The sequence below is a fragment of the Homalodisca vitripennis genome, chromosome 4 (genome assembly GCF_021130785.1).
Source record: "Homalodisca vitripennis isolate AUS2020 chromosome 4, UT_GWSS_2.1, whole genome shotgun sequence".
Lineage (NCBI taxonomy): Eukaryota > Metazoa > Arthropoda > Insecta > Hemiptera > Cicadellidae > Homalodisca > Homalodisca vitripennis.
Genome location: NC_060210.1, coordinates 93,833,119 through 93,860,572, shown reverse-complemented (window position 1 = coordinate 93,860,572; position 27,454 = coordinate 93,833,119). Strand labels below are relative to the sequence as shown.

The following is a 27,454-nucleotide window of genomic DNA, read 5'->3' as shown; positions in this document are numbered from 1 at the left end:
TCTGAGTTCTCCGGGCATGGGTCAGTTCTACACAAGATATCGTGTTCAGTAGGTCGGATTGAGTGAGTGCGTTTACAATGATGAATCAACCATCCACTAGTTCAACCAACCCTAGTGAATTGTGTGTTTCGTAGGGCACGTAAAGAGTTTACGTTTTAACCGAAACGAAATTATCTCTTTTTTAATTGAACATGGAATTTTTAAAAATGAGTGTATGTGTTCGTCGTGCGGTCGAGTGGTGTTTTTAAACCGGGAGACTTTATCGTTTCGTTGTGATAGACGACTTTTTTGTTGCTGCTGCTCAGCTGTATCCGCCAACACACTTATGGTATGTGTTCTCTGATCCATCTATATATTTGAGTTTTTCATGATTTATTTAGTTTTTTAACTTTACATAATTGCCTTCGCATTACATTTCAATTTATATTTTTGATCAGCCCCTCTAGTATTTTATATTTTACTGATAGGTACTATCTCGAGGGATGTTTTTCTTTTATTGACATCAGCGCGGGGCAGCACCGAAGGTGCCGAAGCCCGCGCTGATGGCCGGAGGCACTCGTAATTAATTTTTTTCTCGAAATTAAGAAAAACATTATTTATTTTGATCAAAATTCTGCTCATTTCTGTATTATTTTTCATTTACGTTTGCAAAGATGGCGGCGCAACCGATGACGTCATCACGAGGTTCAATCATTGGCCACAAAAGGTCACGTGACGCTAGACGTGGATGTAGAACATGGAGATATTACTGAAAAGTTATTTAATTTTTCATTTTCTAGAACTTTTGTCATTTCTCATTTCCACCCCAACAAACCTTATACTTTTTTGTTCTATATGACGATTCCAATAAGTTTTTAACGCAAAACTCGTATTTTTCCGCCCCGGCCGTTAATATGATAATTACCGTTTGAACACTTTAGTTGAGCAGCTTGCATGCAATGAGTGCTTTGAATGTGAACTAGTTTTAAATATAAAAAGGAATGTAGGCTTTAGTACCTCTTTATGTGTGGAATGTACAAAATGTAAGAAAGACGTAGCGTGTCAAGCTCAAAAAAGATTGCAGAGGATGACTCATATGATGTAAATAGGAGAGTAGTTAGATCTTTTTTGAATATGAGCAAGGGTTATTCTGCAATAGAAAAATTTTCTCTTATCATGAATATGGTTTGTATGAGTAAAGGGCTATTTCATAAAACGTCGGCCGAACTCCATAAGTTATCCCTAATGAACGGCACTGAGTATTTGGCTAAGGCAAGAAAATGTGTGAGAGACTACTGTAAAGAACATGACAATACAGTTACAGACAATTCTGTAATTGACTTAGCTGTAAGTTACGATGGTTCGTGGCACAAACGTGGGTTCACGAGTAATTATGGTGTTGGGACTGTCATCCATATCGATACTGGTTTAGTGATTGACTGTTGTGTGCTTTCTAAGTATTGTCATAATTGTGCGCTCACCAAAGAACGGTTGGGTGAAACGAGCCCAGAGTTTTTTTTTTGGTATGAAGGGCATCAAGCAGAATGTGACAAACTACACTGGATCGTCACCAGCAATGGAAGTCGCTGCAGCTGATACACTGTGGAGGCGCTCACTGGACTATAACTTTCAGTACACAACTGTTGTCTCTGACGGTGACTCGAAAGTATTCAGCCACCTGATGGAGATGGATGTCTATGGTAAAGATGTGGTAATAGAAAAGGAGGAATGTGTTAACCATGTCTCCAAAAGGCTGGGAACAGCATTACGGAAGTTAGTGAAAGACGCTAGTAAAGTGCATAAAGTTACTCTTGGAGGTAGAGGGTTTGGATGCTTGACCGAAAAAGCGATTTGTAAACTAACTAAATATTATCACAATGCTAATTTGGAAAATGTCCACAAAGATGTCATATCCATGAAAAAATCCATTCTGGGTACACTGTACCACTGCATTTCTACCAACCAGAATCCAAAGCATTTTAAATGTCCCGAGGGTGAACACAGTTGGTGTTTTTACAACCGAGCTAAGGCCAATAACTTACCTCCAGGTGATCATAGTCAAAATGTAAAAACACCCATAAACAACACAGTTCTAAAACATATTGTACCAGTATATAAGAGACTAACAGAGAGGGAACTTCTAAAAAAGTGTTTGAGAGGGCAAACTCAAAATAGCAACGAAAGTTTGCACAGCCACATTTGGCGCAGATGCGACAAAGCCAAGAATACTTCCAAACGTTTAGTAGAAACTGCAGTTTATAATGCTATCAGTGAATACAATTTTGGAAACGTTTCCACCATAGCAGGTCTTGTGAGAGCATCGTTGAAGCCGGGCGCAAACACCACAAGAATCGCCAAGATCCGTGACCGACGTTGTTGCCAAAGAATAGAAAAGGCTAAGTGTGAGAGGTTAAAAAGACGAAGACACTACTTAAAGTTGAAGAAAATCCATGAAGAAGAAGCAAAGAAAAAAAATGAAGGAGTCACTTATGGACCTGGAGAATTTTAATGTAAGTAGGTCTTTGTCAATCACTAAAAGCACCGTGTTTTGGTTTTCGGCCGTTTTTCAAAAGTTTACTTTTTTCGCATGGGAACATAAATATCTCAAGTTCTATACTAGATAGAAGGATGAAATTTTTTTATTTTGTTCAGTTTGACAAGATTTACAATCTCTAGCATGGATTTGTAAAAATAATGTCATTAAAATATTTTAAAAAATAGTTTTTACCAGTTATTTTGGGGAAAAAAATATTTTGAAATTTAAAAATTTACTGTAATTTTATTTTATATAATTTCCTTAAACCCATGCTAGAGATTGTAGGTATTACTCTCAGGAACAGATTAAAAAAAACAACCCTCTATCACTTTAAAAACCTGAGAAATTTATGTTCTCGCAAACCCTTGCAATACACAAAAAATCCCCCACCCTTGGGTAGCGGAAAAAAAATTTTTCCAGTTTTTTGTGTATGTTTTATATAACTTCACCTTAAGGTGTAGTATGAGTAAAATTGGTTTGTAAATAAAGATTTTCACTTTTTATTTGAACTCCCCCCCTTAAAGAACACATTATTTTTTAAATTTGTTCTGTTATCTAGGTATGTTTCAATAATACATTTCATCTGCTAATCATTTCTATTGCTTGTCATGTAGGTTTTTGTGAAGCATTGTTTCAAAATACTCCACTTATATGATAAGAAGAAAATTAGTTCCAAGAAAGATGAAGCTAAAGAAAACTACTGTAAAAGTGCAGCAACCAGTCCAAGATTTAGTGAATGTGATGCACATTGTATGTATTCAGCAAAAGGACTTTCTTATTTTATTTAGGCCTAGAGACCTAAGTAAGGTGCTCCAAAAACTTACAAGAAAGCCACCTTTTTCTAGCAGATGTATGTGATATTCCAGGCAGAGTCATTCTACACGTTTTGCCTCCGTTTGATGTAGGTATCGCAAAAGAATATCCCAATTGTTCAGTATGAGAACAATCAGGTATTGAATCTACTATAAGAGAGTAGTTCCTAACTTCTTTTTATTTCATTAGTACAGTTTTAAGCACACAGTTCCCAACAACTTAAATAAATTCATAACATATTTGAGTAGATAGGTATGAGGTATTCCCTTGACCTTTGTTACCAATTTCCTAATTTGTTGGGCAAGCAAAGAGCCTTATTCACTATTTAATACAAACCATTTGAAGTTGATCCAAAATCCCCGTTGTCTCCTTAGAAAGGTAAACTCCTAATTGCCAAAAATGTTACAACAGAAACTATTTTTAAAACTATTATTTCACCATTAGCTTCCCTCTTCTTCATACTATGAACACATAATTTTATCATCCTGCATTAATAATGAACAATTATTGTTTTTGTCTAGTGGTCTAGTAGTTCATAGCAGTGCTTCTAGCCGTTAAAACCAGAAGAAAACTTAGTTTTTCATTATCTTGATGAAATACAACAGATTCAATACAAACAACATTGAATACAAAATACTTTCGTAGTACACTGTTGGTATAATAACCAACCTCTTAAAACATCTACATTAGGGGCAGTGCCCTTAAACATATTTTGAGACAATGTTCACCTGGTAAAATAATACATTCTTCTTAACTATTTCCTCTTTTATCATCATTGTAAGTTTACAGAGATTTGGAAAAATTCACCATTATGTTTTTTTTTTTTCAGTGTTTAATAACATTCTCAACTACCAAGTGTAATTTCAGCCTGTGATTGTAAACTACTTCCAAATGCCTGCTGAAGAATTTCCAATCCAATTAACACATGGCTGATTATTCTTTATATATATATATATATATATATATATATATATATATATATCTAGTAAGTCTTCTTGTGTAAAGTTAGACGAGGTTGATGACGAAGTCGAAGGTCTTGTTGAGTCATCTTGGCATTCATAGATAGATGATGAATGAGTAAAGAACGTACCTATTTTAAGCACTAGTTCAAGTTCGTCACTCTGACTTTTAACAGTATGTTTTTGTAATCAGCACCACTTAACTTTTTACTCATGATAATATACTCAAAAACAGCTGAAAATTACACAAGACAATGAGATTAGTAACTGAAATTATTTGGTTGATGAGCTGACACAAACAATTACGCACACAGCATAACTGTTGTTGACAGAGCAGTGATGACAAGTTAGATTGGTGGCAGTGTGGCTCAAGCCACCAACTATAGAGCCAGTTGCAATTTTCCATCTGCATACAGGCCGTAACTACCTGGTCCAAATGTTCAGTTTGTCCGATTGTAAATTGGGGCCTGCCCGTACATTAGAAATAAGCCTGAGTTCCTGTTATCCTGTTTACAATATCATTAAAAGTACGGATCTGTTTACATTAATAAATAAAAGTCCCAATTAAATTAATGTTTTATTGCTCACTGAGGTATATTCCGAATTTAGGTTTAAAGTTTTGGAATTGACTTTAAGAACCTGGACTGCTTATAGTAAAGAACATGACAAAATATTGGGTAAAGAAAACAAGATAGAAGACAGCACAAATATATTTTTATTAACATAGATTGTTGGTTTCACTGAAGAGAGCAGATAGTAGAAGGCGGTGTCTGCAGGCCAGCGTATGCCTGGTTGTGGTTGGCTGCAAGAATTTCAGCCTTGACTACACTTAACTGCTCCTCTTGGTCCACACGGCTCAGACGCAGCCCCAGCAACTCCGCCAGGATCCTCTGGAAAGCTAATGTCACCTGTATCAAAAACGTTACTACTATTAATGAACATCAAGGTGTTATTAGTAACTAAACATATAGAAATATAGATCCAACTCCCTCATTCAGATTTTGAAAAGTACATGATATTACGATCTCTCTACCGATCTCAATATAATTGTGATACATTAATGGTTTTGAATGACCTTTCATAATAAAAAAAAATATCTAAAGCCAAATGAGGCGAAATTTTAATGTTTATAAATTTTCTTCTTGTACAGGAGAGAAAATTTTTCATGCAAAACCTGTTTTGCAAGGTTTGTTATGAGTTCACTGTAGGTTTTCCTTACACCAAAAAGTAGTATTTAAAAAAGTGTGGTTCATGTATAAGTGGTATGAAAGTTAACCTACAGACATTACCACTGTAATAATTACGTTAAGATTGGCATTTACCTGAGTAAACTTTTACTCTGTCTTTTATTTTTATAGTGTTAACAGTTTTACACCCCAAAACCATTATTTGTCAAAAATTAAAATTTTCTAAAAAATAAGATGGTTTAGAAATTGGTGATTTACATATTTTATACTTAGCTTATACTTAGAAAACAACTGACTTGATCAACACTACTGCTAAACTAGGCTTTCTAGAACTCTCTGAAATGTTTGGAAATATAAGACACAGTTCATATCCGTTAAGAAAATATTTACCGTATTTTGTAAATATTGTATAATATGATTTTTGTGTTATAGTATTTTTATATACTTTTCTAATCAATTAGCACAGCTTTTTTACTTATTTATAAATATTACATACATTTTCTCCTGTGCGAGCTGAAACAGAGTGAGTAGAATGGATTCCAAGTTCATTGACAAATCTCATCTGTTTCTCTAGACTGACAGCTCTCTGATGTTCCATGTCACCTGAGAGAAATGATAAGTTCAAAGTTCAAGTTACAATGAGACTTAAATGAATAATCCATTTGACACTTATTTTGAGTTAGTATTTACAAAAATAATAAACTATGTGACCTTTAATTATTATCTTGGTAATATTTGCATCACAGGTTTTAACATTTTGCCTTCATCCAATTCTAAATATAGAAACTGAATGTCTCCTTATGTTTAAAAAAAAGTAACAACTCCTATTTCCATTGGCGAATGGTATGGAATGCATCTAAAGATGTTCACTTTTTGAATTGTATGTTGTATTACTTAATCTATCAAAAATATACTATTTAGTTTTCAAAAATAATTAAAAAAAACTTACAACACTGCCATTTGAATAGTGACGGTATAATTGTTTTGTTCATAAGCATTGATCTGTTTTTAAGTTTTTAGTGCACACTGTTTAATTTAATAAGCATAAGATGATGGTTATAATTTTTGAAATGACGATTCCTGATTGTGAGATCAAATAAATGAATTAATAGTTTGATTAACACATGTGTACACGCATCCACTTTGTGTACACAGCAAGTTGTGCAAACTTTTGCTCATGCTAAATTTTTTACTATTTGGGATTTCTCTTTGATGGAAGATCATCTCAAAAATGTATTAGTTTGAATTGTTGTTTCTCAGAATATATTAATTTAAATAATGTACATATATATAGCTCAAAGACGTATTACACGTACTGCCAAATTTACCTAGAATTTACACTACATGGGATGTCACTTACGACCAACAACAATCTGATAGGAGTTGATAGCTTAGCACCAATCAAAATAGCTTCTTGGCTAAATCATTCTTCAGAAAACTTTATAAAGATATCTTGTATGAACATAGAATTAATTATAGAAACAGACCTTAAGAAGTTAACACTTTGACAACTAGATAGAAAAAGAGTCAACTCTTATTACCAACTTGAAGAGAGGATTAAAAAAAAACTAACAAGTGATACATGCAATGCGAAAATTGTGTAAAACGTGTTGCGTGTGACAGCTAAAAAAGAACAAAGAATTATCAAATTAAGAAAGTGATGAGAGATTCAAAAACAATTCATTTATATCCACTTACATACAAATATACTACCCTAGGTATGGAAATTATTAAGTACATTTACATTAACAATTTTATCACATTGAAATCTATTCAACAATGCCCGTTACTATAGCTCACTGTCAAATCTTATTTTGTCAAAAAATGAATTGTAAATCTAAATAAATTTATTAAAATCCAACAAGATATGGAGTCTAACAAAAGCCGAAGTGGGTTCACTGTATCTGAAAACACAGAAAACAAAATCACTCGTGTTCTCAAAAGGACCAAAAATCCATACTTAAACTTCACACAAGACTTTCTTGCCCACTTCTCTGGAGATAATGTTTCTCAACAAGCAAAGATCTGCGAGGCAGGAGAGAAGTGGCGATCGATGTCAAATGAGGAAAAGAAACCTTACATCCAAATGGCGGACAAAGCAAGGAGGAAAAGGAGGAAGTTAATGTAAACATTGAACCAATACAATAACCAAAATCTCTGTCTATGCAATTCTTTAGCATTTTTTAAACTTGTTCTACAACAAATACAGTTTTCTATTTCCAACTATAGTTTAACTATTATCTTCATTTATTTAAATTGTATAATTATTCTAGAATGTCAAAACATTCTTAACCTTCCAGACAACGGAAGTTACAAATGTGCAAGATTGTATAATTTTCTTTGATTATTTAAAAGGTCATTTGTGTTTTTTTAGACTTGTTGAAAAGAACATTGACGAGGTCAGATAGAATGGTTCTAGATTAGTCAGTGTTGAAGAAAAAGGTTTGCCAAATTCAACGTCTAACTGGAACATTTAGGAGACAGTTATTTTTTTATGAAGGAGGAGATAGCAGAAACACTAATGGCGAAAATAGGAAGGAGAGTACAGATGAAGATCATGGCCAGAATGAAAGAGGGGAAGAGAATGGATCGGCAATGTAAATTATAAAGAAATCCCGCACATATTTCAATAAATAAATTATAAGATTTATAAAATATCCCATTAATTGTCAGACAACATAGCAGAATTGAGAGACAAACAAATAGTAATCTTGTATACACAAGAAAAGAAAGAAAAACACTTTTGGACCTGCAACCAAAGACACAAAATAGAACAAGAGGAAGAAACATGTTGAGAATGCATGTAGGGAATATTGATAGAAGAGGTAAAGAATGCACTATTGCTTTACATGTATGAAATCTTCTTTACTGATGAAATGATTGTAGATAATACTAATATTTGGATTGAAAAAATAAACATTTTTCAAAGAAAAGAGATTGTAAGGTAACAAAAACATCTTAGCTCAGAGCAGTTTTTGAGTTATTGTTTATGGCAGGACTGATGAAATTGTCTCAGGAAAATTTAATAGATGTTTAAGCAACTGATGGCACAGGAATTAAATTTTTCCCTCTTGTCATATTAAGAAGTAGGCTGCAGTTTTTGCTCAGAGTTCTAAGGTTTGATAATTAATAGAGTAAACTGCTGGATAATTTAGCTGCTATAGTTGATCTATTCATAGTTTGTCAACAAAACTATGTTGTCAGTGAGTTTGTCACTATTGACGATATTTCTGGAACCCTTTAAATTTTGTGTTTACATTTGTACATGTAATTACATTTTTTTTCTTTAACATTTTATACAGCAAAAATGGAAATATATCTTGGTAGGAAACCTGACGGACCGTTCAACGTTGATAATTCAGCTGAAAGTGTTATCACACGTTTGATTGAGCCGATTACTGGGAGTAGGCAAAATAACACAGTCAACAATAGGTTTTGCTCTGTTCCCTTATGTTAAGAGCTTCTGACAAAATCATCAGCTTACCTTAGTTCGCACGCTACAAAAAAATAAGAGGGAGATTCCACCAATGTTCGTAAAAATGGTTTAGAAGCTCCATTTTTTCATTCTAAGATGAATACACTCTTGTTAGTTACCAATCACATAAAAACAAGAATGTGATTCTCTAATCATCAATGCATGGCGGTGAATTAGTTGACATGGACAAACATTTAAGAATCTATAACAAACGAGAAATTATCGTTTGTTATAATTCAAGTGAAGATGGAGCTGACACAATTTAAAAATATAAAGAAACATTCTCCGTTGCCAGAACAACTACCATTGGATTTTGGGGGTTTACTACACAATGTTGGATATTGCAGGACTGAACACATGCACAGTTTTAAAAGAAAATCTACAAGATCCACGCATGATTCATTACTTAAAGACATTCGCCAGGATGGAAAAAAAAATACATCAGCTGTTAGGTGTTCAAGCTCCTCAGCCGCAGCCTGTGCCTCCAAAAGACAATTCCTGGACGTTGCTACTGTTGTGACTGGAGGAAGAACTGCCTGTCGAAGACCAGATGTCAAGAATGCAGATTTTTCATTTCATGAGAACATTCTTCTTCTGCCCGTGTCAACTGTATTCCTGGCAATGAAGTTCCTTTACATTTTGAACAAGTTTCAATTTGTTTGGGATTTTTTATGGGTAGTTATCATTTCCAAAAACCACATTATATATAAAAAAATATATGGTTGCCTGTAAAGTCGGTTTTACGGGCGAAGATTTTACGGGCGAAGATTTTACGTGCGAAGATTTTACGTGACAACGTCTTTTTCTCGGTAGAATATTTATTGATATGAATATTATTAAATTGCACAATAGGAACAAGGAATTGAATGAAAATAAGAATTGCACAAATTTTAACTATAGAAATATATTTTGTTTACTAAAACATTGTACATAATTTGAAATTAATTAAAATTTGTAAATTTTGTAAATGGTAAAGTTGAATAAAACATTTACTATAATTGGAATTTGAAATTCTTGCTAAACACAGTTAAATTCTAACTCCGCGCGTGGTGATTGGTCGGTTTAGTTCGTTTGTTTGGTCGCACTGTTATGACAGGTTAGAGGTTATAATTTGTTATTTTAAATGTTTGACTAGCAATACGCGCTGTTTCTTCTCAATCGACTGAATTACGATTGATTGCAGAGTGATTTAAACTAATAATTTACTTAACACTATCAACATTTGTCAATAGTATGACATAACCTATAAACTCAGTTTCTCAACTTTTGTGTCAATCTAACAATTAATCAATCAATCATAGTTTACGATAATGAAATATCAGTGTACAATTATTTACCTTTATTGTTGTAGTTGTTGTAAATGACGAATCTAAGCACTCCACATTTTCACGAATAAACATAGTTATCTGCTTTATCCCGTGCGGCGGACCCACAGTTATCTGCTTTATCCCGTGCGGCGGACCCACTGGACGGGCATCGTAACGTTACCGGGCGTTACACTTTTTCATGAGTGACTCCGAGCCGCAACCTAATTTAAGACGTTGTCACGTCAAAAAAAAAATATATATATATAAATCTTTGGAACCCAGGTGTGGTTTTGCGCTTTGGTGATGAGGTTACGTGGAGATATTCTTTAAGTGCTGCTACCTTGAGTACAATTGCAAATTATTTGAAAACTAATTTTGAAAATATAAGTGCTAAGTGTGTAGTGCAGTGGCTACTGAGGGTGCCAAACGTGAGCTATACATGGAGGAACGAACATTTGTTAGCTATGAGGGTCACCAGCGGCGGTTTACCAAAGACAAAAGAAGATGCAGCATTTAGCCATTCCATCAGGTGGTTGAAGCTTGTTAAGTTGGTAATGTCAAATATTAATAATATAGCCTGAAATAAAGAAACCACAGACTAATTCAAAAATAATATGTTGCTTCTAAACATTTTAGGATAATACATTTTATACATCAAATATCAATATAAATTAGAAAATAAAATTAAGGATTGTTGTAAACATTGGGCGGGTAACATAAAAAAAATTTTAAAAATCAAAATTATTGTAAAATACACACAAGGCATTTACAACTCTATCAGAAAAATTCAAACCTTTTATGGTCAACAATAAGCATAAATACATACTACATACAACAAGATTTTTTTAACAAGAAGAAGAATATTAATAAATAATAATATATATATATATATATATATATACACATTTTATATATATAATATATATATATATATATATATATATATATATATATACATTATATATGTATATATAGAAAACAATGTTGGAAATTATTTTGTGAATACCTTCAAAAATACTGAAACAACTAAAATGTGTTAATTTGGATGTGTATTAATTATATCTTTAAAACGAGACATTTTCATAATTCTGTGACTAAAATAAGTTTGTAAAAGTGAATGAGGTTTAATATTTTTATGGAGCTACAATCAAGATGGCAACCAGAACTACCAGTTCATAGTAAGGCAAAGTAGTTTTGCCATCAACATGTTTCAGGACTGAGCATGTGGTCACAGATGTAGTAAACTCATAACAAATACGAGGGAGGGTCAAAAAGTTTTGCAACTAAGGTATAACGAAAGGTGTTAACAATATGAAACTAATTTACTTTTCTACATAACACCACTTAATTGAATACATTTGTTTAACCTGTTTCGAAGACTACTTATGACTTTGTAAAAAAAATGTTTTCTCCTGGTCTGCAAACCACTTTTCTGTAGCAGCTTTTATAGTCCCTTAAGTCTTAAAATCTCCTTTCTGTAAGCTGTTTTTTTCAAGTTGGAAACATGAAATAGTCACTAGGTGCCAGATCTGGACTGTAGGGTGGGTGGTTGAGCTACTCATAACCTCACTCCCACAGGGCAGCCTGTACAACAAAAGACTGATAAATTGTCATGCAGCAGGAGAACACCTTTGTTGATCATCCCTCGTCTCATGGAGTAGTTCAATATAATACTCCCTGTTATTGTTCTTCTGTTGTCAAGGTAATCAATTATCAGCTTATCGCTAGTGTGGCCCTGTATACAATAAATGGTAGTTTCGAGGTATGACCATACGATTGCACTTAATCAGTGTTCCATTACGCATTTAAGTATTAATGACGCTTCTTTATTTTGTTTTCTATACTAAATAATTTCTGATAAATCTAGAAATTTTCAACATTCAAACACTACTATTAGACAACTCCTAAATCCAGGAATGTACAAATTAAATTTCAGTAAAGTATAGCAATTTTTAAATTTGTTGAAATGTTGAATAAAATAAAATGGAATTAAATGTCAGCAAAACAAAGTATGTAAATTTCGATTTAAGAGGCTTTGACTTTGAAAAAAATATTTTATATCACGATTACACAATGTACAAATCGATTAATCGATTGTAACTGTCAATCTATAGAAAAAGTCAAATTTGTCAAATATTTGGGAATAACTTTAGATGAAAAAATAACTTGGCAACATCATATTATTGCATTACATAAATCTATTTCCATCAGTATTCGAAAATTTTATTTTTTAAGGAATTTTTGTAATGAATCTCTTTTACGATCACTTTATTTTGGGTTAATTCAGTCACGTATCCAATACGGAATAATTTGCTGGGGAAATGCTTCAAAATACCTGTTAAATAGACTGAGAATAACACAAAACCATTATTTGCGAATAATCTTAAACAAACAAAAACAAGAAAGTTCATTTCCGTTATTCGTTACATTAAATATTCTACCTGTTCAACATCTTTTTGTATTCAAAGTCCTAAGATTATTTTACATTAGAAGCGGAAATCAGGGGACAAACAACCTTTATTACTCTACAAGAAACACTCAAAAAATAACTTATAGAATTCCAAAGGTCAACAAAACTGTGCTCAGACAATCATTTCTTTATAATGGACCCAAGTATTTCAACCAATTGCCGCTTAAAATAAAACAAATTAGCAATGTTAAATTATTTTCAAAAAAATTAAAAGAATGGCTTTTTCAAAATAAGTGCATTGAGTTCTTAAACTCCTTTTTAGTCTAGTTTTGTACTTATATATGTATGTATATATATATAAAAAACCAACAATAATAATAGTATTCTCATAGTTTCATTTTATTATTTATTTATTCTCTCTTTTTTTTTAATTATAACCAACTACAAAGTCTTATGTTAAAAACATTACAAATATACACATATATATTATTTTGTATAAGAAGATAATACTTTGGAAAAGACCTATTTAGTTTAAGAAGAAATGCTTTGTATTTTTATTTTTTATTTAGTTTGTTTTCTTTTTTAGTTATATTAGATGCATGGTGTTATTTGGACGCTGCGGAGAGCTCTTAGTTCTTAGTTTTTAAAGTAGAACTGGACTCAAATTTGTTAATTTCTTTTTAAATAGATGTATATTTTTCTTCATGCTGGTCGCTTACTTGATACTGACCAGCATTATTTCCTGGGTTATAAAAGTGTTACTTTAAAAATTATTTTATTGATGGAAATAAATCATTTATTCATTATTCATTTATTCAATTGTATTAAGAACATTTTCAAGCCCTAGAATAAAAAACCAGATTTGCATGAAATAAAATCTTTTTAAACATTTAATTACACAATCTGATATAACCTCAATATAAATTTGGACATTTTAAATGATATGAAATAAATGACAAGAGTTAATGTCATGATAACGACCCTCAAAATCTATTACCTGTAGAAGACCCTATTTGTGCACTTAAGGCAGACATCAAAAGCTACACTTTTATCTTACTCTATACAACTTCTACCCTATTTTAGCTTGGCAGTGTCTCGAGCTATCAGTCACCATTGGGATCAAGTGGTTTGCAGGGATTTTAGCAACTGTTTTATTACTACTTACATTCTATCGATATTACAATCAGTATGATAATTTTATTTCATGAATAAGTATCTAACCACCACTTTCGAGTAAGTACTAAATATCAAAATTACACCATACTGGTCACAATGTAATCAATATGTAATAAGATTAGAAAACTGATTTATATTTTACTATGTTTTGGTATTGTGTCCAACACCAACGCAAATACAAATTTATCACCATCTGGCTCCACCAATCACCAATATGAAAACTCATCTACGACTGGATTGGAAGTGCTAGCGTCACATCTCAGAGAGCAGCAGTGACGATCTGAACCAAAAACCTCTGAAGAGGATGGTCGCACTCCCTCTCACTCTTTTTCACTGTTGTAAAAAAATCAGTGTACTAATTAAATCAAACAACTTTGTTCACTCAGCATTGAAGACATGTGTCAATACAGAAACTGGCACTATGCAAAGTCCATGCGATTTTTCCTAGCGTTTGTGTGATTTTTCTCTAGTTCCCATCTCTAATCAACCATCTGGAGCCACTTCACACAGGATTGCATCCCTTTCATGGAAAGGATCTAGGCCAAGAATCAAACCACAAACATCTTACTCCTCCCATTCGAGCTGACTCATTTCTACTGACTAGTAAGTGACATAAAAGAATATCTTGCTACTTCACGGTAAATTCAAATCGGTCAGGTAACTCCAGCACAACACTCATTATAATAACTTTCAACAAAATTCAAATTCATGTTCTTTATTGCCAGAACATCTTGACAATGTATAGCAGTGTCAGAATCACATTCAGCATAAACAATCATCTATGATATACATTGCTTAGGCCTAATAACAAGTGTCTATCCAATTATAGCAAAATAATCACTGATGTCATATGCGCTGATATTAATCAATAGCTTTTTTACACTTTTCTTGAAACAATTAATTCCAAGATATTTAAGATGAGAAGGAAGAGATTTGTAGAGTTTAATGCATGTTTCACCAAAACAATTCAAAGTGGTTTTAAGACTACATTGAATTATTCTAAGGGAATTTGAGTTTCTAGTCATATGATTATGAACAGATATATTTGTAGGTATGGCATGTCAATTTCTTTTTGTATACAATAGCCAATCTAAAATATACAGTGCAGGTAGTGTAAAAATACCATACTTCTTAAATAAAGGTTTATAGTATACAGTAATGAGGATGTCTGTTGTTACAATATATCTTAGCCTAATTAATATAAAAATACCCTTAGACACTTTATTGCATAATATTTCAACGTGCCTATCCCATTTGATGTTACTCTGAAGAATGACTCCTAAGAATTTGACATAGTCAATTTTCTGTTGGCTAGAAGGTCTTAAACAAAATTCTAGAGTCTGGGTTTTATCTTTATTAAGACAGAGTGAATTGGCAGCTGACCAGTCCTCGATAGTGTCACTAATATTACAATAAATAATTATTATTCTATTATATCATATTCAGTGCATTCTCAATTTTTATGGTTGTGTCTTAATAATGAAATGTAATTGAAAACATTATTGATTTTTAAGTGAAAAATCCAAAGTACAAAATTATACTTATACTTAAAAGTACAATTAACACTAACAAATTTAAATACAACTTTTTGTACCTGTGTGCCATACAGATAGTTCTGGAACATGGTTGTATCCAATGATTCGCCTCCCACATCCCACACAACTGCTCGGACTAACCTGTTCCCCTGTAACACAGTTCGTTTGAGGAAGAAGTCCACACCAGCAGTTGGGTAATATTGACGACCAAACTCTTCATGACAGAATTTAGATGCCAATGATGTCTGAAACACGTGGTAGAATTTTATAATTAATTCATGACTGTATACTCATATAATTAAAGTACGGTTCATACTATACCTTGTGAAAACAGTTCCAAATGCTGTAGGTTCCACTACATGTATCGGAACGTAGAACAAGCATTTTACTGGTGACAACTCACAATGACAAAGTCATCTGATCGGAACTTTTCAGGTAGTGATGAATTTACTCATATTATCAGGCTGATTTTTAAACTCTGTTGAAGGAATTCTGTTTCTCAAGTAGCACTGCCCTCATCACTTGGCCTTTCTTCTTCATAATAATTTTCAATGAATCAAACTCTTTTCATCTTTTGTTTTACACTTTAATTTTCTCCTGCCTGCTTTGGTCTGCTCCATTTCTTTCCATCACTTGTTACATTTCCCTTTGATATTTTTTAAAATTATTTTTCATCTTTCTTCTGCAGCAATTTCTCTGTATTTAATCATAACCTGCAACTCTTCAATGGACACACTTCTATATTCCACTGTAACTGCAAATATTTTGCCAGTAGTACTTGAGGCAACTCTCAGATCCCATTGTTTCTATGTAGTTGATGGGCTGATCCCCATATACTTGAAAAACTTGATACTGGTGTAGTTGCAGCTTAGCAACTTTTTTACATGTTCTAGTGCTGTGTCTGTGTGCCGTGAAAATCCCAGTGATTTAAACCCAGTCATGAGATTTTCTAAGTTATTAGTTTTACATAACTACAAAGTTTTCTTGACCAGATATTAGTTAAAAAACTTTTGAGCATTGAGGTCGCTAACCTAGAACAGCATTCCTCCACTGACTGCACACTTAGTGCCAATGGAATTTGAATGGAGCAAAATAGCTCACATCAAGTGGCTGCAGGAAATGTGTAGTTTTGTGGTAGAAAAATGGAAGAAATGTAGAAAAATGTTCTCTTGGCACAAATTATAGACAATATACTTTATCCATTATCATTGAGACAAGAATGGTGTCATTAAGCAAATACAATTTTTTTTTAAGTTGAGATAAATCACAGCGGTTCGAGAGATGTGGTCAGGTAATTAGTCCTCCAGTTCAGGAATTCCTCTATTGTATAAAAAGGCCGGTCAAGAAGCCAGTCGATCAGTTTTCGTCGGAGTTGTTGCTGTTCCGTGGTGTTCTTGAACTCTTGTGGCAGGATGTTAAGAAATTTTGCACCAGCATAGGTGGGTTGTTTTTCGTAAAGAGCCAGACGATGGGTGGGAAGTATGTAGTCGTGTGCGGATCTTGTGTTGAGGGTGTGAACGTCATTTCCTCTTGTCATACGTTGTTGACTTGCATATGGAACTACTTCTAAGATGTACAGGGCTACTGAGGTTAGTATTCTTAGCTGTTTAAAAGCACCTCTACACGATTCTAGAGGTCCTGTTCCCATTAGTATACAGATTGCTTTTTTCTGAAGCACTAGTACCCTTTGGGTGTTAAATTTAGAGGAGTTGCCCCAGACAGTTATTGCGTACCTCAGGTGACTCTCAAAAAGAGCATAGTATGCACATTTTACTATATCTGGGCTAGCAACATGTTTTAAGCGCCTTAGGACATATAAAAACTGTGCTAAGTTTCCCACATAGTTGGTTGATACGGTCACTCCAAGAAAGAAATTCGTCAATTAATATTCCAAGGTACTTTATGTTGTCCATTCTTTCAGCGTCCGGCAATTCCCGCACTTCTTCTTTCTTCCTTCCCATTATTAGTTGCTCAGTCTTTGTTTGATTCAATACCAGGTGGTTTGCTTGACAGTATTCTATTGCCATATTTATGGCAATGTATGTGTCTATTTCCAAGGACGAAGGTTGTTTATTTTGTAGCAGGAGTGTCGTGTCATCTGCATACATGAGCATGAAGCAATACCTTTTTAAGTAATCAGGAAAGTCACTCACAAAGATAATGTAAAGGATAGGGCCCAGGACTGATCCCTGCGGAACACCTCTGTCAACAGGCAAAGGTCTGGAGGTAGTTGTTTTTTTCTTTCCTTGGTCTGTACTTTTTATTTCTACTGACTGAGTTCTCCCTGATAAGTAGCTCAGAAACCAATCTGCAGTTTTTCCTGTGATCCCTCGGCTTTCTAGTTTTTTGAGGAGTTTGTCATGACTAAGGCAATCAAACGCTTTAGTGAAGTCTAGAAAGATAGCAGTTGTTGTATCGCCCTTATCAAGTGCTCTTATTAGATACTCAACGATTCTAACCAGGGCAGTTGATGTTGATTTACCTTCTATAAAGCCGTGTTGATTATCAGGGAACAGGTTATGTTTTTTTAAAAAAATCTAACAGTCTAGACAGTACAATTTTTTCTTTGATTTTTGAAATTGAAGGAAGTAGAGAGATTGGGCGGTAGTTAGTGACCTGGGTTGGGCCTCCTTTTTTTTAGTTTCGGATAGACTTTTGCCAGTTTTAGTTTTGATGGAAAAATTCCTTCTGCAAATGAGTTGTTGATTATATTAGTTAGGGGGTTTAATAGGGGCTCACTGCAAGTTTTTAATAATCTTGTGGAAATGTTATCAAAGCCAGCTGAGTTTTTCGTTTTCAATGTTCTTATAGTCGTCTTAACTTCCTTTTGAGATGTTGGCCAAAGAATAAGAGAGTCATTTACTTGAAGTCTGTAATCTGGAGTAACAGGATTCCCATCGTAGACAGCTTGTGCTAGTATTTCGTTGGCAATGTTTACAAAGTATTCATTTAGGTGTGTTGCTACATCCAGGGGAGCTGATATTAGTATGTCATTAGATTTAAGATGTATTGTTTCATTGGTGTTGTTGTTTTTACATCGTTCTTTATTAATAACACTCCATATTGCTTTACTTTTATTTTCAGACTTATTTATGAACTCAGATGTCATAAGTTTTCTTTGGACCTTGAGGTGAAGGTCATAGATTTTCTTCTTCTCTGTTGCTCTAGCTTTGTTTTCTTCTGTCCCAGTCAGTAGATATTCCTCTTGAGCCGCTAGATATTGGTTGCACTTTTCTATCGTTTCTTGGTCATTCTTAATAGGTTGTCTTTTTTTCGACTTTTTGTGAGTGCGGATGTAAGGGCATGCTATATCCATATGGTATGTCAAAGTATTCAGAAACTTGTTATAGGATTCCTCCGCTGATCTGGGGGTTATCACGTCACACCATGTTTCTTGTTTCAGTAGATTATTAAGAAGTGAGAGGTTCTTGTCGCTGAAATGTCTGTTGAATATTATTTGGTCAGGTGTTTGAGTTTTGAGGTTCTGTAATGTGGCTATTTGCCCTGTATGGTCAGAGATAAATGTGTTTAGGATGGTTACTACTGGTTCCGTAGGAAGTTTGTTAGAACAGACTATGTCAATAGAAGTGGAACTATATGGGGTGACACGTGTAGGTGGTAGCTGAAGTCTTGAGGTGTTATAAGACTTTAAAGTTTCTTGAAGTTTTGTGTTTTGTCTGTTTGTTTCCAGACAGTTAACGTTTTAGTTAACTGGCAAATATAAGTTCTAGGTGGAATTTGAAGTTGTTACACAATGACATGTTAAAAAAATTTTCTGGAAGCATTGAAGAATATAAATACTCCTTCAATGTAGTAGTATGCAATAAGCAGTACAGCAATGCGTTATTATAGCGTCTGTACTGTACTGTATAATTTGTTTATAATATAGTTTTTTTTTTTTTTTAATTAAGAACATGTAGGCTTAAGTGATCAGTCAAATTGGTCCCAATTTGACTTCTACCAGAAGTGTGTTTAACCTTTGTGAGAAAGTGTTAAGTAAATCAATCTACAAAGACAACCAGATCTGATACATTCATTCTTGACCATTTAGAGCCATGTAGTAGCCAGTCTGATGTGTTGTTTTTAGCCTTAGACACGAAATAAGGAGGCAAAATTTTTCCATCTCCACTATCACACATATCATAACAGTAAAATCAGATCACGTGAGTGCCCCTTTCCGCCCTGCGGCTAAACCAAAATGCCCCTGACCACAAGTGCAGGCTTTGATGGCATGGCGCGCACCCTGCACTGCTGGTAATAAAAAGAAAAACATCCTCATGTAGTACTTAAATTCAAGCTCAGATTACGTGAGTGCCCCTTTCCGCTCAACCAAAAAAATCCTTAATCATAATCCGACATTAGAAAACTAACTAGCCAAAACAATAATTGAAGTAATAAAATTTCAAATAAAAAGAAAGGATCAAATGAACAAAATAATAAAGAAATAAAAAAAGGTAAAAATAATAGCAACTTACAAATACTTAATGAAGAAGAGAATACAGCTCTCGGCTGCTCTGGGAAAGTTATAAAGCTGATCCAGTGGTCCATATTATTGCTAAAAAAATGGGAAAATATAAAAATAACTAATACAACTGAAAACAAGAACAAAAATAAAAAATTAGGATTAGGAGGATATAACTTGGAGGTTGCTATGAAGTGATGAAGCCGTTCCAGCGGTTCATAGAATTGTTTGAATAGGAATTCAGCAAGATATCCAATAAATAGCCCTATCTTGATGCAGTACCGTGGGCTGGTAGCCCGTACCTCTCTCCAAACCCGCTCAACGGTGTTGGTATGCACACCAGTACATGGATCCTTGAAGTTTACAGAATGATTTACTAGCAAATATCACAACCCCTCTTAAGACAAACAATCATAGGTCACTGATGATGGTTGTCCCAGGAAGAATCCACTCATTGATAATTGCCAGCAATGTAGTAGAGTCCCTTCATTCCACATGAACAAAGAAGGATTTCTTTGTAGAGGGGTCAATACCTTGAAAAACTCAATGCGATGTCCCCAGTTGTATTTCTCTTGCTAAATGTTGTCTCATCAATCTGTGCAATGTGTACTTGAGGCTCGCAAAGTTTTTTTGATTTTTCCATCATGTGATGGATAAAAACTTCTCTAGTAAAAGAGTACCAGTCGACCACTGTCCTAATGCTTAGATTTAATTCTCTTTCTATCAGGCTCCGTTGGGGGGGGAAGGGGAGGGGTGGAAGATGAAGAAGAAAACTACATAAAACAAAAGTATCCTGAATAGTGATGTGGCTACTTTCTTTTGCTTTGATTTAGTGACCGGGCGAAATAATAAAAAACAGTTATTCTCAGCTAGAGGTCAGTGGCCGCCACATCTATTAGGCTACACAATGTAGATCTATTCAAAACTAGCCATGCTGATGCAATTCAATTTTCAAATTGTTCATTGTTCCGCTTTTAAGAAACTTATGTGAATTAACAACTTGTTAATCACTGGTTCAATCACAAAATCACTTGTTTAAGGTAATCCCATTATTCCAGCAAACCACAAAAACATAACTGGAATCGAAAAGACGCCAACACAAAATGGCTAATAGCAACGTGAAAACACAAAGCACGTCTTTATTTTAGAATGTAAAACACAGAAAGTCTGACCAATCACGAAATGGCTTGGAATAAGTAATTAATCATCAAATAGTCAAGAAAAAAATGTCTAGAAACCGGAACAGAGGAGAGGATAGAGGAATAAATGTCAACGTAGAGATAGAAATTGATGCAAAAATGCTCGGAACTCTAAAATTTGTTCTACTTTGTTGGCCTGTTTCTTCAACTTTTTAGCCTGTGTTGATGCTGATTATACCCTCTACCTCTTTTCTACCCCTCCTTAGCTTGTTATCCCCCCACCCAGAAATCCCGATTCCCCCGACCCCCTAGATTGTTGGACTATTCGAGATATAACCTAAAAGTTTAAACATATTAGTTATTGTGCAATTATCGATCAGGATCATATAAAAATTTTTTCTGGATATGAAAACATACTATTTTAAGAAATTGACAAAAGTGATTTCAGATCGTTATAGCTAACATGGCTTAAGTAAATAACGACCACACTGAAAAAATATATAGGCCTATTATAATACATGTTTTGTATTTTCTGTTATAAATGTTATGTTGATATAATTTCATTATTATTTATGAGTTTTTCCTATTTCCAGTTCTAACTGTTTGTTTAATCATCATATCTTAGTTATTATTTATGAGATTGTCACTATGATGTGTATTATATTAATTATTTTAATTTCAAATATGATTTTTATAATGACTATAGTAGATATGTTGATATGATTTATAGATGCTTATTCGGTATATAAATATTAAGTATTAATGATTATACTAATCGATATGAAAACCATGTCTGCTTATTGTTCTCTACCCAAGGCCATCACTAGATACGCAATAGGTTAATAATGGAGAAACTCATATTTTGCCACTCGGACGGGGAGACTTTAATAAGCGGACTAAACTCATTTTTCAGTTGTTTTTATCAAACAATTCGATATATAACTTCAATATGTAGAAATCGTACAAAATAAGAGTTGGAATAAATTACAGTAACTAGAAGAATCTTGTACATTACAATTTTAAAAACATAAATTTAACAATAACATTACAAAACAATAAAACTAACTTTTGCCTAGACTTAGATATCAAGGAAGCCTTACAATATTTATAACTTGCCCAGCTTGATATAATTGAATAACCTCTTTTGTGAAATGGAGGAAATAATTCTCCCCATGGGTACCAAGAACCAAACCCACACACATAGTGAAGCCACTTAAAGAAATCTCGTCACTTGTAAGAAATATCTCACATATTTTTCTCATATTCATCGACATTTTCAGTCTCAAAATATTAGTTACTTCTTGCTGTTTATTGCTTAACCTACATTAAAATTACTATAACTAATAAGTTGAAATTATATGCTAAGTTAAATAAATTGTAATATCAAATGATTCCTTCCGGTAAAAACATCGAACCACTCGATAAAAACAATCGATTGATGAGTGTAGGCCGCTTATTAAAGTCTACCCACTCCGACCATTAAGTTCACAATTACCATCCCTCATATTGCCAAGGGCTATGATCAGACAATTTTATATAGCTTGAATTTGGTTACTAGGGCACCAGCAGTTCAGATTTACAATTATACTGATATAACAATAAAGTAACAATTAAACTACATATCAATAGGCTATTAACTAACTAAGCGTGAAGGAGTTAAAAACAATCTGCTGTATGATAACCAAGTTACCTTTCCAACAGACGAGTCCCCTAAAAGAACCAATTTCACACACTTCTCTGGCAAATCGTCTTCCATTTGAAAAAATACAATTAACTGTCTCAGTCACTGTCAACTATCATCAACTAAACAAATTTAATTTAGACCACAGCTTTAAAATATTTTTTCGTAACAAAGAATAGAATGTAAAATAACTTCATACATATAAACTCAAATACTGTACTGCTTTTTGTACCACAGACTAACTTTACTGTACGTTGAATAATTTGTTTTGTTTATATTCGCCTCCGTTGTTTCAGTTGTTTGACGTGTTGGCAATAAGCCAATGACAACAATTTTTTTATTCTCTTTTTGTTAGCTCTAAGCTAATAGGCTTCAGGAAATATCATGCCGCCTCAACGTACTATTTCATTTATGACATAGGATTTTGGTAAAGATTAGGACAACTCCTCACCAAGGGTCCACCAGGCATTCCTAACTTAACTAACAATAACAATATAACATTAAATAACACATAGTTTATTACAGTACTCTTTTTTATATGTCTAATGTTGTGGGGTTTTCATGAAAAAGGAAGTACTATCGCGGGGGGGGGGATATTGACATTACAGGTATATACTGCTGTATTAAAATAGTAACAATGCTGCGAATAATTTATTATTATAATCAAGAGCCGAATGAATCCTGTATTTATTATAAAAAAGTATGTCGCTAAATCACCATTTATTAAACTCGAGTGATGAAGATTGAAGACTGGTTCTCTCTTTAATTAATTGTGGTAGGAACACGGCTAAACCCGAGTCCCAACAACAGGTATGCCAGTTTATTTTTAATGTACTAAGCTTGCTATACTTTTTGTACAAATATCGTTTGATTTGTTTTACTCCTTTAATAACTTCCTATTTCGACATCCACAAAATCTAGCTCAGCTGAAGATTGATATCATAGAGTAACATCGCTATCTTTCTTAGGAGACATTTCTCTGAAATTCACAAACAAATAGATTGTATGCTTATTCAATGGGAATTTGGTTCTCGGTTCCAGACTACTTCCTCGTTTCCACAACACAATATTACTCAAACGTTCGTAATATTCAGCTTTCTTATACAATTTGACATAACGCCTAACAGGATACCACTCCAGGGCGCACTCTACACATATGTGAGGCGTTCAGAGGTCAATCTGACTAACTCCATAAAACAGAAATTTTCGTAACTAACAGTTAAAGTTACTTAAGAATAAAAAACTCTGCTATGGTTTTAGCACATTTTAAGTAAACTCATTCACTTTTTACTGTAAAGGAAAGCCTTTTAACACTTAATTAAAAAAAAGAAAAAATATATATCTTTAAAAAAAGTAAAAAATACCATTTGATATGGAGTTAATCACATTGCCAACTGAAAGGTGTTGACAAAAATTCTGAGTGGTTTGTATACAAGTTACTTTATTAAACAAATACAAAGCAAACAAATATCTGTTAAATAAAAAAGTAATCAGTGTTACTATAGATAACAAAAAATAGTAGGCTGGGTTTGGAAACTAGGAAAAATAAGTCCTAAGCCTAAATACAGATAACATTTAGGTTCTTTATCATTAGTCTGAGTAGGTAATGCAGTCATCATCACTTCCAGGTTCATTTTCCAGGACACCTCTTTCAGTTTTTAAGTTTTTATAATAGTTGTAATGAACTGGAGGTATAAACTTTAATAGGTCCATCATGTCCTTTTTTGCGATGGTGATCTGTCTTGATGTGTGATAAACAAGATCTTGTGGCACATTGGCTAGGTTTTCCAAGGGACGTCCATGTTCTTTCTTTCGGATGTTTATTTTTCCAAATGGCATGTCTGGTGAGAAAGTAACTTTATACTTTACAGCAAATGGTTCGGTCTTCTCAATTCTAATCCATCTAATTTTCAGCCAATTCACTGGTTCACCTTCAACATTTTTTTTCCTGTTCGTGATAGATTTTTCTAAAGTCTCTGTTGAATAGAAGCCTTCATGGTTCATTTCAGTGAGCAAATATTTGTTCGTTTTCCTGCAACTAAGAATAATATCATACCAATCTCTCGGTGAATAGATGTTGCTACTAGTTTTTGCTCTCTTTTCAATAAAAGAAAAATCTGAGTCGTTTGGGAGGTAACTATGACCTGGTACAAGGAACTTCAAGTCAATAGTTTCAGTGTTGCCACGCTGATTTTACAGGTATTTCATAAGAGATAAAACAACTTTGATGTTGCGATTCTGACCGCCACATGAGTCTGAGTACATGACAATATGTTTTGCATTATTGCCATGGATAGTCAGGTGTTTTGTAAGGCAAGAACTTATTTCTTGAGAACCCCTAGAACCTTCGGTTTGGCTATACATACATGTAGGCTTTCTTATTATTAAAATCGTGAACACCAAAGTCATAAACATACAGATTTCTTTTATAGTATGCTACAGATGTAGACATTTTTGGGAAAGCCAAAGCTTTCTGGAGATCGAAAGTTAACACGTAATAGTCATCCGAACATTTACCCTGGTCTTCCTTTAAACTGTCTCATGCCTGTTCTGCCTTTCTTAGATGTAGCTCCTTCTCAATTTCTATTAATTTCCTTTCATCTTCATTTGCTAGTGTAAGTCTATTCTTAAAACAATCACACACTTGACAAGTGTCTTTAAGTGGTGGTTTAAAATGCAGATTGAAATTAGTTGAAAATACATGATAATACATTTTTTCTTTAACCGGAGCTTTTTGGTTTTCATCACACCACCACAAGACATACAAGTCATACATTTTTTTAATTGTTAAGTCAGGGTGTAAATATTTTTTATTGGGGTTGTGTGACCTTGTATAGTGGCTACAGTAAGCAGGGAATGAATTTATATGGTTAACAACATCGGAAATGTCAACTTTATTTCCTGGAGTTGAATTTCCTCTTCCATCTACAACACAGTTTATTTCATTCTTAACACAACAATTATGAATTCGGCCATCAGACACTTGAAAGGTTTGTCTAAAGTATGTTTTACAAACCCGAATGTCGACGTTCTTGACTCTGACAAAAAACGAAAAACTATGGCTTTTTGGTGGCTTAGACTGATTGGTAGGTCGACGTCTGATAATACTATTTGATTTCACACAACCGTGGATAAATATGTTTTGTTGGGTCTGATTACCTAAACTGTAAAATGACTTGAAAAGAGTTTCCCTGTCCTCTGGTGATATTTTGTCATTGCATTTTCTTGCACACTTACACTGTTTGTCATTAAAGACTTTTTCAGCAATTGTATGCCCTGATCTAGTTTTATACTCTTTACCAGAAAGTCTCTTTTTATTGTGTTTTGTCCTCTTTCAACTAATAGGGTTTCTTTTACGTTTACGCCCTCTAACAGCTACAGGGCTAGGCCTAACCTCAACATTTAAAAATACAGATTCACTGATTTCCTCGAATAACCCATCATTTGACTGGTGAACCTCATTAGAGTCTGTACTTGAACTTTTTAGGCTTCGACTTAACCGAAATGAAGTATTATTAAGTTTTGTACTGTCTAAATCTGAACATGGTATAAAGTCTGGATCCGAGTCCTTGTTGTCACCAAAAATGTCACTTTCACTACTGAGCTCACTCATTGTAGGCTTTTTCCTTATTGAAATAAGCTTATAATATAATCATACAACATAAACAAACATTGTAAAGGTGTAAAACACCGTCATATTGCACAAACATAACCTTTTACACAAGCAGTTCAACAATAAACAACAACTGTCATGGAAACATGGAGTTAATCACTTTGGCCACTGAAACAACCAGTAAAATATTCAGTTGGCAGAGTAGATAGCGCATTCTAGCGGCAAACCATTGAACTGTGGAGTTAGTCATTTTGCCCACTGAAAATTATTCAATTGACAATTCCAACCCTGTTAAAACCCGAAAATTAAAAAAAATGGAGTTAGTCAGATTGGCCTCTGAACGCCTCATGTATTGATTAAAATAGCGGCCTTTCCATATTCAGTTTAAAAAAAAAAATAGCTATAATAGTTAGATTGTAAAAAATACAAGTTTTTTTAATGTTACGTTTTAAGCTTATGTGGTACTATGTCAAACTAAGTAAAGCAATGTGAAAGTATATTTAATATAGATCAATGCGGTCTTAAAAAGCCGTTACTGTACGATAAAATGATAAATTGAGGTCACTTGTAAAGTTGGAACTTGAGATACTTACATCACAAAAATGTTACAGTTGAAATTTAACACAATTACTCTTTCACCACGCAACTGAAGTTTAATTAGTGTAATAATTTATAGGTTTATAAATATCTCTACAATTATACAGTTCCTCCCTTTGGCATTGTAATTTCCCGTTTAAAAATATGATAATATTCAGAATAGAAAAAAATTATTGAAATATTACATTTCTTACCCTTGTTAGAAGCTGTTTATTTCAAATCATTCTGTAATTAATTACTGTTTTGAACCAAACATCTCAACATAGGTGGTGCCAGAGAGTAATTTAAACTATGTAGTTCGTCATAGTATTATTTTAACTTTTCTATCAAACCTAGTTTAGTGAAAACTTTTGAAAGTGTTCATGTAAGCTACTTATTATTGACTTATTTGGTATTGTGCAATGATTGAGAGAGAAAATAGAAGGACGGTTTAATATGATCCAAGAAGTCATACTCATTTGAGACTACAATCCGAAGTAACGAGCTAGCAAACCAAACTCAGATTCACTGTATATGTCTAGTATATTGGGATAATCATACAAGCCTAATTTATACATTCCCAAATAAATTTAGTAGTAAACGTAC

General features: G+C 33.5%; 1 protein-coding gene across 2 annotated transcripts; it reads right to left on the bottom strand.

The window, feature by feature from the left end:
• Window positions 1–4,984: 4,984 nt before the first annotated feature.
• LOC124359781 (ras-related protein Rab-28-like) lies at window positions 4,985–22,988 on the bottom strand. 2 transcript variants are annotated; one of them, XM_046812805.1, is made up of 5 exons: window positions 22,669–22,988; window positions 15,437–15,622; window positions 10,710–10,833; window positions 5,971–6,077; window positions 4,985–5,195 (listed from the first exon to the last, which is right to left on the bottom strand). In XM_046812805.1, exons 1-5 carry the CDS (start codon window positions 22,732–22,734, stop codon window positions 5,025–5,027), a joined length of 654 nt encoding a protein of 217 aa, XP_046668761.1. In that variant the 5' UTR covers window positions 22,735–22,988; the 3' UTR covers window positions 4,985–5,024. The 2 variants fall into 2 exon arrangements, with proteins under 2 accessions (XP_046668761.1, XP_046668762.1); XM_046812806.1 differs by having other exon boundaries at window positions 15,437–15,526.
• Between the last annotated feature and the right edge of the window lie 4,466 nt (window positions 22,989–27,454).

Excerpts from the sequence above, each read along its gene's own strand:
- LOC124359781 (XM_046812805.1), bottom strand. The coding sequence starts at position 22,734 with ATGGAAGACGATTTGCCAGAGAAGTGTGTGAAATTGGTTCTTTTAGGG. Across the intron at positions 10,834-15,436 it reads ACTATCTGTATGGCACACAG|GCTATATTATTAATATTTGA; the intron begins GTACAAAAAGTT and ends TCTTTATTTCAG. Across the intron at positions 6,078-10,709 it reads GACCCTCATAGCTAACAAAT|GTGACATGGAACATCAGAGA; the intron begins GTTCGTTCCTCC and ends CATTTCTCTCAG.